This window comes from Melospiza melodia, unplaced genomic scaffold (assembly GCF_035770615.1).
Source record: "Melospiza melodia melodia isolate bMelMel2 unplaced genomic scaffold, bMelMel2.pri scaffold_18, whole genome shotgun sequence".
Lineage (NCBI taxonomy): Eukaryota > Metazoa > Chordata > Aves > Passeriformes > Passerellidae > Melospiza > Melospiza melodia.
The window spans coordinates 10,116,642-10,129,450 of NW_026948525.1; the positions used below are offsets into that span (position 1 = coordinate 10,116,642).

At 56.6% G+C, this 12,809-nt stretch overlaps 1 protein-coding gene across 1 annotated transcript; it reads right to left on the reverse strand.

Annotated features, from left to right (window-relative positions):
* Positions 1 to 9,409: 9,409 nt before the first annotated feature.
* LOC134433468 (serine/threonine-protein kinase pim-1-like) lies at positions 9,410 to 12,073 on the reverse strand (the record flags this gene model as incomplete). The annotated part of the gene is made up of 5 exons (XM_063182324.1): positions 9,410 to 9,737; positions 9,980 to 10,156; positions 10,771 to 11,137; positions 11,342 to 11,392; positions 11,516 to 12,073. Coding segments are annotated over 5 exons (1,260 nt in total), but the record flags the coding sequence as incomplete, so codon positions are not given.
* Between the last annotated feature and the right edge of the window lie 736 nt (positions 12,074 to 12,809).

Consider the following 12,809-nt stretch of genomic DNA (forward strand, 5'->3'; position numbering starts at 1 on the left):
AGCCTCATGGAACCAGGCAGCCATTGTGACACTGAGGGGACTCATGGAATCATGGAGACCATTGTGACACTGTGGGGCCTTGTGAGACCAAGGGACCATTGTGACACTGTGGGGCACCATGGAACCAAGAGGCCTTTGTGACACTGCAGGGCTGCATGGAACCAAGGGGCCTTTGTGACATTGCGAGGCCTTCTGTCTGCAGTGGTCCATTGTGACACTAAGAAACCAAGCAGGACCATTGTGACATGGCAGGGCTGCATGGAACCAAAGCTCCAGGGTGAGACAGAGTGGCCTCCTGTCATCAATGGTCCATTGTGACACTGTGGAGCCAAAGGAGACCATTGTGACACCACAAACCCCCATGATCCAAAGGTCCATTGTGACAGTGCAGGCCTCACTGAACAGAGGAGTGACATGACATTGTGGGGCCTGTGGAACCACAGAGACTATTGTGACACTGCAAGGCCCCATGGAATCCTTGGGACCATTGAGACACTGCAGGACCTTCAGGAACCTGGGGGCCATTGTGACACTGTGGGACCCCATGGAACCAAGACACCCTTGTGACACGTCAGGGCCCCACAAAACCAAGGGAAGACAGAACAGGTCTGGCTGGTTTGGCCTCCCGTGGGCCACCTGACTGGTCCAGCTGACCTTGGCATGTTGAGGGTCTCTTCTCATCTGCTGCTGAAACACTGGGGTTCTGTGCTTTCCTTCCTATGGGAAAGAACTGTCCTTCTCCTCCAGGCGCCCATGGCCAGAACTGGGATTTCACCTCCAAATTTCCTTATATCCAGGGATTGTTCCCACAGCAATATTGCCAGGACAAATCTGTCTGGCAGTGGTTTCACAAGGGTCACCTCTCACCTGTCCCCAAAACCCTGGGGAAGGCTCTGTGCTTTCCTTCCTGTGGAAAGGAACTGTCCTTCTCAGCCAGGTGCCCATGGCCAAATTTGGGTTCCATCTCCAACACTGCCTATTGTGACAAACTGGAGGAGATTGTTGGCTTGAATCATTTCATGTGTGGGGAGGAAGGGGCAGGTCCAGCCTTGCCCTGCCCTGCAACCCCAATCCCCCCCAGAGCCTCTATCCCAGCCCAGCAGTGGCTGCCAGTCCCTGGCACAGCACAGGCAATGCTCCACAGCCACCTCTGGAGCCCCCAGCCCAGCTCTTGAAGGACCAAATGACCCCAAGGCCCACCTGGGGGCAGGGCCCAGGAAGACCAAGGGGTATTTAAGGCTGACAACAAGGCAAGCACACATTTTGACCCTACCTCCTCTTGGAATTTCCGTCTGAACAACACTGGAATCCGGGCGTGGGTGCTTCTCTATATCTTATTTTTCTTTCTCTCTTTCTGTGTCTACTTCTATTCCTTTCCCCTTGCAAATTTTGATTAACTTAAAATTGAAAAGGCTTGTGTTCCTGAAGTTGAATGGGCCAAGTTAATGCTTTGAGAAGTGTTTGTTGATTGACTGTCATATTAAATCTTTTGCCAAAGTTTCACTGAATTTCTAAATTTCTCAGTAAAGGCTGTTTGGTTGTTTTGAGCTCCTGAGAATGTCTTGTTGGTATTTCTGCAGTACATCCAACTCAGAGGACACAACAGGTAATAAAACCTGTGCTCCTTTCCAGGCAGACATCAGTTCTTCTGATGTTCTGTTCATCCAAGCAGTTCTACTTGTAGGGCTGATGTGCCCTGAGGTGCCAAGCTAAGATTGGCCCCTTGCAAGCTGATGAGTCGGCTGGAATTCCATCCTGTCCCATCCCTCAGCAGCCCTGCATTTCCCTCCTGCAGCCGTGGTCTCCAGCACAGCCATGGAGGCTCTTTGGGCTCTGGACTGTTCCTGCAGCCCCCAAGGACAGCTGAGCTCTGCTTTTGGCACAGTCAGGCCTGGCCAGCGCAGACCATGCTCAGCAATGTCTTGTGTGTGCCTGGCCTTGCTGTCAGCCCCGGCAGCGGCTGCGTGGCCCCTTTGTGGCCCTGTGCTGGCCCAGCCATGGTGGCCCAGCCCCTGTGCAGGCCCAGCCCAGGCCAGGAGCATTGCGGCTGGGAACGGCCCCTGTGCCGTGGTGCCCACAGCAGCCTTGGGGCTCTGCTGGGCAGCCTCTGCCAGCTCCTGCAGAGCCCCTGGCACCTGTGGGGCTGCACAGACAGCCCTGCCCCAGGCTGTGCCGGCCCCTGGGCCAGCAGAGAGGCAGCCAGGGCTGGCCATGGCCCGGAATAGGCCCTGAGCCCCGCAGGAGGATGGAGCTGGGCCACAGCCAAACTCAGCCCAGGCCAAAGCTGGGCTCAGCAGCCAGGGCTGCCAAGGGCTGGGTACAGAGGCTGGGGCTGACAAATGTCCTGGGCCCCCTCCCTGCTCTGTCCATGCCACCAAGGGCACAGAGCAGCCTCCTCTCTGGGCCACTTGCCTGTTTGCAATGCCTTGCACAGGCGCTGGCCCTGCCCCACAAGGCCTGACCTGAGTCCTGCCCCTGCACGCTCAGCCAGGCTGAGATGGACACTGATGGTTTCTGGGCCAGGCTCTCTGAGCCCAGCCCAGCTCTCTGCAAGCTCTGCCAGCTGCCCTAGCTCTGGGCAGCACCAAGGGCCTCTCCCCAGCCCAGCCAGTTCTGGCCCCACAGCTCTGCTCAGGCCAGGCTGCTCTGGGCACTGCCCCACGGCCTCAGCCCCTGGCAAGGGCACAGCAGCAGCTGCAGCTGCCACAGGACTCAGCCCCAGCCATGGGGGAAGGTGCTTGGTCAAGGCCAAAGGGGGCTCCCTGGCTGCCCTGCTCCCCTTGGGCTGAGGTGCTGAGAGCTCTGCAGCCCCTGCTGCCATCCCATCTGCCCAGGGCAGCACAAGAGCCGTGGCCTTGGGGCCCTCAAGAGCTGCTCCTGCTCCAGGCCCAGGGCCCATCCCAAAGCTGGGGCAGCCACAAAGCTGTGCCCATTTCTGTTCATTGCTGCTCTGATGGGCATGGATCCTCAGCCACTTGAAGGGTGCTGATGAATTTTATTACTCCACAGGCCACTTCTTTCTTGGGCTCTTCAGTTCAGGAATTCAGTGAGAAAAGCTCATAAACATTTCTTCTAAACACCCAAACAAGACAAGCCCTTTGGAATAATTCAAGTCTTTAATCCTTCTGTGGTTAATTACACAGCTTTCACAACTCTATTCAATGTGAATCTACTATATTGAAAACAATGAAGAGAGAATTGTTTTGTCCTGTTCAGTTTTGTTCTCCTGTGCATAGACTGAGATCAGCAATGTCCAATTGATATTGACCCCCAGCACCTCCTAATGCAGTTTGAACAGATATGAAAATCAAAACCCTTCATGGCTGAAAATCACTCAGATGTCCCTACCCCCACCCCAATATTTCTCCCATCCAAGCCCTGGGACTCAGAGCAGCTGAGGAAGGAAGTCACATCCAGGGATGTCGCCAGGGCTCAGGATTGGGGCTAGGTCAGTTAAATCTCTTTATTGCTGATCTGGAAAGCTGTCCTGGTCCCTTGCTCAGGGCTGGTGTCAGTGCCCAGAGCCAGAGGGGATCCCTTGCTGGGGGCTGTGCCATTGCCACCTGCCCTGTGCCGCGCTGGCCGCTCTGGCACCAGGAACCAGCAGCCACCGGCACTGCCAGGGCCAAAGGCCAGGTCAGCCAGACAGAAAGGGGCAGGGCTGGGCACTGTTTCCATGGCAACCGGCACTGGGGGGGACACCTGGGTCACCTGGCCTGGCAGTTGTCATGGAAACCCCTGGCAGGGACTGAGGGCACAGCCCCTGGCACTGAGACACTGCTGGGCCGGGTGCTGAGCACAGGGCTGGGCACACAGAGATGGTTTTGTTCTTGCTGAGCTGCAGCACAGCCAAGGCCTGTCCTGCCCCTCGTCCAGACACGCTGGGGAGGGGCTGGGGCTGCGGGGGAGCTGGGCAGGGGACACAGCCAGGACAGGGGACCCCAACTGAGCCCGGGCACACCCCAGACCAGAGCACATCATGCATAGGGTGTGAAGGGGGGAACAGGGAGGAAGGGGGGAATTTTGGAGTGAGGGCTTTTGCCTTCCCAGGGAACACTTAGGCAAGAGGGGGCCCTGTTTCTCCAGTGGGCAGGGTCACTACCAAGGACTCAGACACCAAGTTAAAGAATTGTGTCATTTATATCATGCACAGCTGCAAAGATTTACAAAAGGATAAGCTCAACAAAGCACATCATTATTAGTAAAGAATTACAAAAGAAGCTCAGCAATCCATCCAGTCATGACTACCAAAGGTGGCCTGCAGTGATTAAAGAAAGATCCATCAGCAGTTCCCCTCAGGCTTTACCATCACCCAGACCCACACATCAGCTGGGGAAGCCAAGGACTGCAGAGCCACTCCCAGACACTGGGAACTCTTGCAGGTGCCTCCACCTTTGCAGGCAAGGAGGCTCCAACCCCACTGGGAGAGGACACAGCTTTTCCACTGTTAAACAAACAAGCTGACATCACTGCTACTTGTGGCAATATCTGCTTTCATTCTCCTCATTGGTTCCTCCCAAAGCCTGGCCAGGACTCAAGGAGGAACCAAGGGAGTTGACTTTGATCCTTCAGCCCCAAACAAGGCCAGATGGGGCCAGGTCTGGTTTCTCAACACAGAAAGATGAATCCTTGTTTTATCAAAGAACGCATACACTGATCATGTTGGTAATAACTCTTCCTTAAGGACTGGATACAAATATAACATTTGGCTGGAAGGTTCCTCTAGAGGTGAACTTTACCTCAGGGCCTGTTCAGGCCATGATCACAGCCTGCTCAGGCCTTGGTACTTTGATCGGTCCTGAGACCTACAATGAACTACAACCTTCCTAACAATTCTTTCAATAACACAGTTAAGATTGAGGTCAATAATTGTGCTACCCTGTCATGGGGTTTAATAATCCAATCTTGTTCATTATTGTTTAACAGAATTACTGTAATTTCTCCTGGATATTCTGCATCAATTCCTCCTGCTACGACAGGAACACTTTGCAAGGCCAAGCTGCAAGGGAGCAGTTACCAAAGCAAAGTGTCCTGGAGGAATCTGAATTCCTGTTTCAGTATTGATAGCTCTCATTTGCTTTGAATTTATACTAATGAATTCCAATGCATGAAGGCCCAGCCCTGCAGCCTCTGGGCTGGCCCTGCCAGGGGCCATCACAGCCAGAACAATTTCCCAGGCACCCCAAGTCTCACTGCCCATGGCTGGATTTGCAAATTGGGGGCAGTCGGGCACAGCCAGGGGGTTTCCATTTCCCCAGTGGGCCATTGTGAAGGGCATGAAGCACATCTGGGAGATGGGTTCTCCATGGGCAAAGGTTCCCATCTCCTCATTTTTTCAACTGCTCTTTTAACGACCCCTTCACCCATTCAACCAATCCTGCAGCTTGTGGATAGTGTGGTACATGAAAAACCCTGCAGGCAAAATCACTGTATTTTTCACAGGAACAGACAAAGCACTGTGCATCACAGTATCAGCACACCCTGTAAAAATAGCCAATTTCCTCCCTTCCTCCTTTTTTCATTGTATACAATCTCACAAAGTTGACCACTGACATTAGGGTCCTGGCCAATCCTGTTCTGTAGGGTATTTTGTGTTACATGCCTGAGCAGCCAAAGATACCAAATTAGTATTGTCAGCACTATTTCACATTATTCTTATTTTATATGTACATATTGATATAGAAATATAGATGTAGATACGTAGATATAGACATATATATAAATCTATAAATATAAACATGAAGGTCTTATTATCGTATAAATATGTATATACTTGTTTATTATATTGATATTTCACTTGCACAAGTGCATCTGAGCTCAAGATTAAAACCTTCTTCTCTTGCTCCATGTGGGAGCATTCCAACAATAATTGCTCCTTCTGAAGGTGCTGTTTCCTATGTACTCTGAACAAATTCATCTTTGTCTGCCCAAACCCACAAGGTTGTTTCCTTTTCCATATGCAATTTTTGGATGCATTTGAAGACATCCAGGGGTGCAGCTTCTTTTACCCGACTGCCCCACTACTCCCACAGGGCTCCAACCTCAGCCCACTCCAGAGCCAGGGAACTCCAGGGAAGGGCTTCCCAGCTGGGAATTTCTGATGGGACAGATTCCTCACATTTACATTGAACAAGTGACATTTTGTTGGCATCTGGCCAGACTGTGCCAGTTTTGTTTTGCCAGTGGGCAGGGTCATCACCAAGGACACAGACACCAGCTGAAGGAATCAGTGTCATTTCCTGCAGTTCAGAGCAGCAAAGAATCACAAAAGGAGCAGCTCAGCAATGCACCCAACCATCCCCACCAAAGATTGCCTGCAGTGATTAAGAAAGATCCAGCAGCATTTACCCTCAGCCTTTACCATCCCCCAGACCCACACAGCAGCTGGGGAAGCTGTCACAGCCAAGGGCTGCAGAGCCACTCCTGGGCACTGGGAATTCCTGCAGGTGCCTCCAGCCCCAGGTGAGGCTCCAACCCCACTGAGAGAGGGCCCAGCTCTGACAGTGCTGAATGAACAAACTGACAGCACTGCTAGTGTGGCAACATCTGCTTTCATCCTCCTCTTGGGTCCCTCCCAAAGCCTGGCCAGGGCTCAAGGAGGAACCAAGGGAGCTGACTTTGACCATACAGCCCCAAACAAGGCCAGATGTCAGATTTCATGGCCTTGTCTGGCTTCTAAATACACAAAGGTCAAGACATGTTTCACTAAGGAGTGGCTACATCTATCACAGTGCTAATCACCATGCATATTTCATCAGGGAGCAGATACAAAGATAACCTTTGCTTGGAAGGTTCATCCAGAGGCCACCTTTGGCTGAGGGCCTGCTGTCCAGGCCTCACTCAGGGCTGGTGTCCAGGCCTTGGCACTTCATGGACGTGGTTTAGTGCTGGGCTTGGCACTGCTGGGTGAGCGGCTGCACTGGCTGAGCTCAGAGGGCTTTTCCAACGGAAAGGATTCTGTGATTCCATGATTCTATCCACTGCATTCAGCTGGGGCTATTTTAGCAGCATTGCTTTGCTCCAAAAGTTCCCTCTTGCCCAGCTCCTGTGACCTGAGGCTTCAGCTCCTTCAGCTCCTGGTGCTGAGCTGCTCATGCTGAACGAGACGGCTCAGAGAGAAGAACACAGTCCATGCAATTCCTTCTGGGACACGGAGAGGGGAGGCTGTGCAAACAGGAGCATTGTTTGCTGTGGCCTCCTCTCTGCCCTTCACACCTTTCAGCGCTTTGAACCAGCCAAGAGCTTTCTCCAAGAGTGCAATGGAGCAGCTGTTCCTGATCCCAGGCCTGGCTCTCTCCAGTATCTGCCCTTGCCTGGTTCTGTCCCTCGTGCTGTGCCCTCTGTTCCCCCAGGGCTCGCTGGCTGCTGCCCAGGACTGTGGCACTGGCACAGATCCAGTGCTCCAGAGCCTCCTTTCTGTGCCCTTGCAGCTGCCTGGGCACAGCAGCCTTTTCCATCTGGAAGCTCCCCATGGACAGGGAGTGCCCAGCTCTGTTCCTTGCACAGCCTCCAGGAGCCCAGGGCTGCCATCTCCAGTCCCTGCTGGCACTGGGGGCTCCCAGGTGCCTCAGGCTGCTGTGACACCGCTGCACATGGGAGGGAAGAGGGGCAGGGGCTGTGCTCAAAGTCAGCTCCATCTGCTGCTGCTGCTGATGCTGCTGCTGATGCTGCTGCTGCTGTGGGGTCATTTGTGCAGCCCTGGCCCAGAGTCAGGGATCAGATCCTGCCAGTCTCTTCCAGCCCTGGCTGCTCAGAGTTTTGGCCTTGGAGCCTCAGGTGGCCAAAGGCAGCTGCTGCTGGTGCCTCTGTGTGCCCATGTTCAGCAGTGCTGCTCCATCAGTCTGTGCCCAGCAACGGGGAAAAGCCTCAGCCCTGCAGGGCCAGGAGCTGCCGGGCTCTGCCTGAGCAGCTCAGCCAGCAGGAAGGGAGCTGCTCCACACGGGAACCAGGAGCAAACGACACTCCTTTTATAGGACATGTTTTCTACTGAAAGGAAAAAAAAGGAAAAAGTAATCAAAAACTATATAAAATGTGAAAGATAAAAACAAAACCCAAGAGTGCAGTGAAAAATCTTCTCTAACTTTGAATTAAGAGGCAACTGATCTTTTGAAAGAAAACTCAGTTATTTACTTTGTAAATGTGCTGATGGCATGGATCCATCGTACTGACTTCAGCAGTCTTTTCAAAAAGTTTTTGGGGATTGTTTCCAATATTGTTATTTTAAATTGTGGTCGAGGCAAGGCTTTGTGCCCTTCCAGCTCCAAACAGGACTGGGAATGGAAACTCTGTCAAAGCCCAAATCCTTTACAAGATGACCTTCCTTCTCAGCCTGGGAATGGGCTGCACATTCCCTTTGAAACTGTCAGGGATCTCTTAGAGTCACAAAGTCCCACTTACGGCTTTTTACTCTGGTTTGGAAGTGCAGAAGGGCAATTCTCCATCCACCAGCTCCAGACTGCACTTCCTCAGCAGCACGGCCCACTCGCCAGCTTTGGCCCACTCGTGGCACTTCTAGAGGAGGAAGAAAGTGCAATTGCACAATTCCAGCCAATCAAGAAGGAAGAATGGGACAGACAAAACACCCTGTGCAGATCCAGGTGTTCAGCTGGGACTGTGGAGAGTTTGGGTCCTTGCCAATTGCATGTGTGTCCCAGCTGCAATATCTGGGCCTGCAGCAGAGTCTCACTCACCTGCCAAAGCAGAAAGCTCAGGCGCTGTGCTCGCAATGGGCTCGTCTGATGCAGAGCTGTCAGAGCAATGTGAGGGCAGAGCCAGCCCAGCTGGGCCCAGGGCTGAGCCCAGCAGAGCCCTGGCAGAGCCCAGAGCAGCCTCAGCACCTGCAGAGCCCGGCTGCAAGGAGAGAAAGCAGAAACCGCCCGTCAGCTGAGGGCTCCTGTGCCCTTGTGCCAAGGCCTGCGGTGCCCAGGCCATGCTGGCTGTGCCCAGAGCTGTGCCCAGAGCTGCCCATCCCTGCTGCCTTTGGCAGCAGAGCAGGAGGGCAGGACATGTGCCCAGCCTGCAGCCAGCCACGGCACATCCAGCCCTCAGCAGCTGCCCAGAGCCAAAAAGCAGCTGGGCAGCTGACTGAAGAATTCATTGCGTCTGCCCCAGCTAAGGGGGAACCTTTGGTGCCCAGCTGTGCCATGCCCAAATCTGGGAGCAAGCCCCTGCCTGTGGACTCACCTGCAAATTGGACCTGGAGCCTGGCTTTGAAGAGGTGCCAGAATCCAAGTCCATCATCTTCAGCTGGCCAGGCCAAGGAAGAGATTGTCATCCTTGAGGTTGTCCTTGGTGTCTCCAGCAGCAGCCCCGCTTGGAACAGCTTCTCCAGGGGCTCCTTTCCCTTCCCTGGGGTCAGACCAGGCTGTCAGGGCTCTGCCCAGGGCCCCAGCCATCCATGAACCATACAAACAAAACCGGGGGGATGGTGGCCACCAGTGCTTGTCACACTGGGTCTCCAGCTCAGCTCCAGCCCAAGAGCTGCATGTTCCCTTCTGCTGACCCCTGCTCAGAGCTACAGGCAGGACAAAACCAGCCTGGTTTGCTTTGCCACTGATTGCCAAGAGATGCGTGGAGCTGGTACCTGCCAGGCCCCTGGATCCAACTGTGCACGTGGATTTCTTCAGTCTTCTAGGGCAGGGAAACACCCTTCACCCAAGGATGACAGAAAAGCTCTTCTAAGGATGGCCTGTCCAAGGGTTGCATGGACAAACACCTCTTAATAACATCTTGGCACTCTGGGGAGAGAAATCAGAAATCACCAGTCAGTTGGAGAAGTTGCCCTCCTGTTCCCATGCCCAGGTCATGCTGGGTGTGACCAGAGCTGGGCCTAAACTTCTCCATGGATGCTCTGTTTGGAGGAGAGCAGGAGAGCAGGACATATGCCACCTCCTCAGCAGCTGCCAGAGTGGGATGCCCATGAGCCTGCTGCTGTCTCCCAGCACTGGTATTTCCCCCGTGCCCAGAGATGAGGATCCACCTTGAGAGAGCCATCGTGGGAAGAGGATCCGCCCCCGGATGATCTCCTGGCCTCTCCTGAACGGGTGCTTCCCCATGACCAGGTGGCACAGCAGGAGGCCCAGGGACCAGATCGTGGCTGCCTCGCCGTGGTAGCGTTGGTGCTGGATCCACTCTGGTGGGCTGTAGGACAGGGTTCCTGTGGAACACAGACACAGCTCAGCAGGGGGCTGCTGCTGCTCCCAGAGCCTGGCTCCAGCATCCCTGGGCATGTGGGGGCTGCTCCAGAGGCACACGGGGTGAGTGCTGCCCTCTCGCCAGCACCTGGGACTTGTGCACAAACTCGCGGCTGGAAAAGAAGCCACTGGTGCTGGAAGAGGGCAGCAGAATCCCTGGGAAAGCCCAACCATGACACACAAAGGAAAAACCCACCCAGTAGTGGAGAAAACCCACTCTCCTCCCCACCTGCACGGCCCCCAAAAATGTTAATAAGCCAAGGTGAACAAGGGGAGTGGAGCAGTCCAGCCCTTCCTCGCCTGCACACCAAACCATCTGGGGCACGCGGTCAGGCCTCCCTCTCTGCTGCCCCCATGGGGGTTTGTGTTGGGCTGGCTGCCCCAGCTCCAGCCCCAGCCCAGGGCACAGTGGGTGCTGAAGGCTGTCAGCAGGGCTGGGAGCTGGCCGCCCTCACACCCCACCCAAATCAACTCGGCTCCAGCATCAATCCCATCCCGGCTGCAATAGGGGGAAGCCCTGGTGCTGCACCCAGGCTGGGCCACGAGATGCCCAAGAGCACCCCCTGCGAGGGCTCACCTGCAAATTGGGTGTAGGCTGTGTCTTGGAGGAAGGCGCCACAGCCAAAGTCGATCAGTTTCAGCTGCCCGCTGGCCAGGTCGACCAGGACATTCTCAGGCTTGATGTCCCGGTGCAGGACCCCGCAGCTGGTGCAGTGCCGCACGGCCTCCAGCACCTGGCGGAACAGCCCCCGCGCCTCCTCCTCCGGCAGGAACCCCCGCTCCGCCAGGAAACCCGAGAGCTCCTGGCACCGCTCCGGACGCTCCAGCACCAGCAGGAAGCTGTCGGGGAGCTCAAGCCACTCCAGGAGCTGAATGACACCGCCACAGCCACAGGACACCTTGGCCAGCAGCACGATCTCCAGGGGTGCGCTGGTGCCGTCGGGCTGCGGGAGGAGCACGACGCCGTCAGTGGGGCCGAGGCCGTGCCGGGGCTCTGGGAGCCCTCAGCCAGCCCGGGATGCTCTGCATGCCCCGCTCAACCCACGCCCGCTCTCCCCGCAGGGCTCACGGCGGCTCCCACCGTGCCGGGCCCCGGCTCCTCGCCGCCCGGCACGGCCCGGCTGCTGCCGCTGGCCCCGCTCACTCACCAGCTCGCCCCAGTGCCGGATGCGATCCCTCGGCACGCGTTTGATGGCCACCTGCGAGCGAGGGAGAGCAGCGGGCTGAGCTCGCCGCCCGTCCCGTCGCGCCCCGACCTTCTCCTCCTCCTCCCTCCTCCTCCGCCCCCTCTGCCTGCTCCCGCCGCCGGCCCCGCCGCTCACCGGGACGCCGTCCGAGACCCGCGTGGCTGCGAAGACGCTCCCGAAGCCGCCGCGTCCCAGCAGCGATCCCAGCCGGTACCGCTCCTGCAGGGCCTCCTGCGCTTCCCCTGCGGGCGGGACGCGGCTGTCAGCGCTCGGCCCGGGACCAGCAACGGCCCCCGAGCGCCCCTCACCCGCCCCGGGCCCGGCATCCCCACCCGCCCCGGGCCCCGGCGGCTTGGGGCCGGAGGCCGCGCTGCCGAGCGGCGGAGCTCGGGCCGGGGAAGCCGCAGCGGAAGCGGCGGGAGCGGCCGCGCCGCGTGTGTCCTCTGCAGGCCCCGGGAGGAGCCGGGGCCGGGCTCGGGACTGGAGCCTACGTCGGGTCCGGGGCCGGGCTCGGGCCAGGCGGAGCCGAAGGGCGGCGATGCCGCCTCCGCACCAGGCACTGATGCCCGCCCAGCAGCGCCACCGCCAGCACGGCCAGAGCCGGGCGGAGGCGAGACCGCGGCGGGACGGCCGGGGCCGGGCACGGGGCAGCCCCGCCCGGGGCTGGGGGCGGGCCGGGGGCATGGCCCGGCCCGGCAGGGGAGAGGGAGGCGGGGAGAGGAGAGGGACGCCGGGCAAGGGACCGCGGGAGAAGGGTGCCCGACAGCGGGAAAGGGAGTGAAAAATAAAGAAAAAGAGAAAGAAAGAGAGAAAGAGTGTTCGAAAGTATCTGTTTGCTGCTGCTGCCACTGCTGCCGCCGCTGCTGCCGCCGCCGCTGCTGCTGCCGCTGCTGCAACTGAAGCACCGGGGCCGTTCGTCCCCGTGTCCGTTCCCCGCTCACCCCACGAGCCCCACATTCGAGCCCCGCGCGCCCCGGGGACAGCCCCTCCGTCTGCCCAAACACGGGAACTTTGCAGTGCTGGGCCCGGATGCAGAGCCCTGACTCCTGCACACTGGCACAGTGATCCTCTCGCTTGCTGCTGGGCATTGTCCTTGCTGAGGGGCAAACACTGTCGGTCCACCTTCCCTTGGGGTAGGATTCCTAACTGACCCCAGCACTGCACGTACACCTCCAGCGTTACTTTCCTGTAAAAACAGAGGAAGGAAAACTCTGTGTGGCTCATGATATTTTACAGTGTCTAAAAATCTCTAAGTCACCGATCTTAGAGGTGAGGTGCATCTGGAATTACTGGGATGGAGAAGTAGTGCAACATGGAAAAGGGGAGCACAGAAATTAATAGAGGAAAACATCATGGATTGTTTCTTTCATTTTCATTTCACATCTGGAAAGCTGTTTGAGTTTTCCAGGAATCTTCTCTTGTCTGCTCT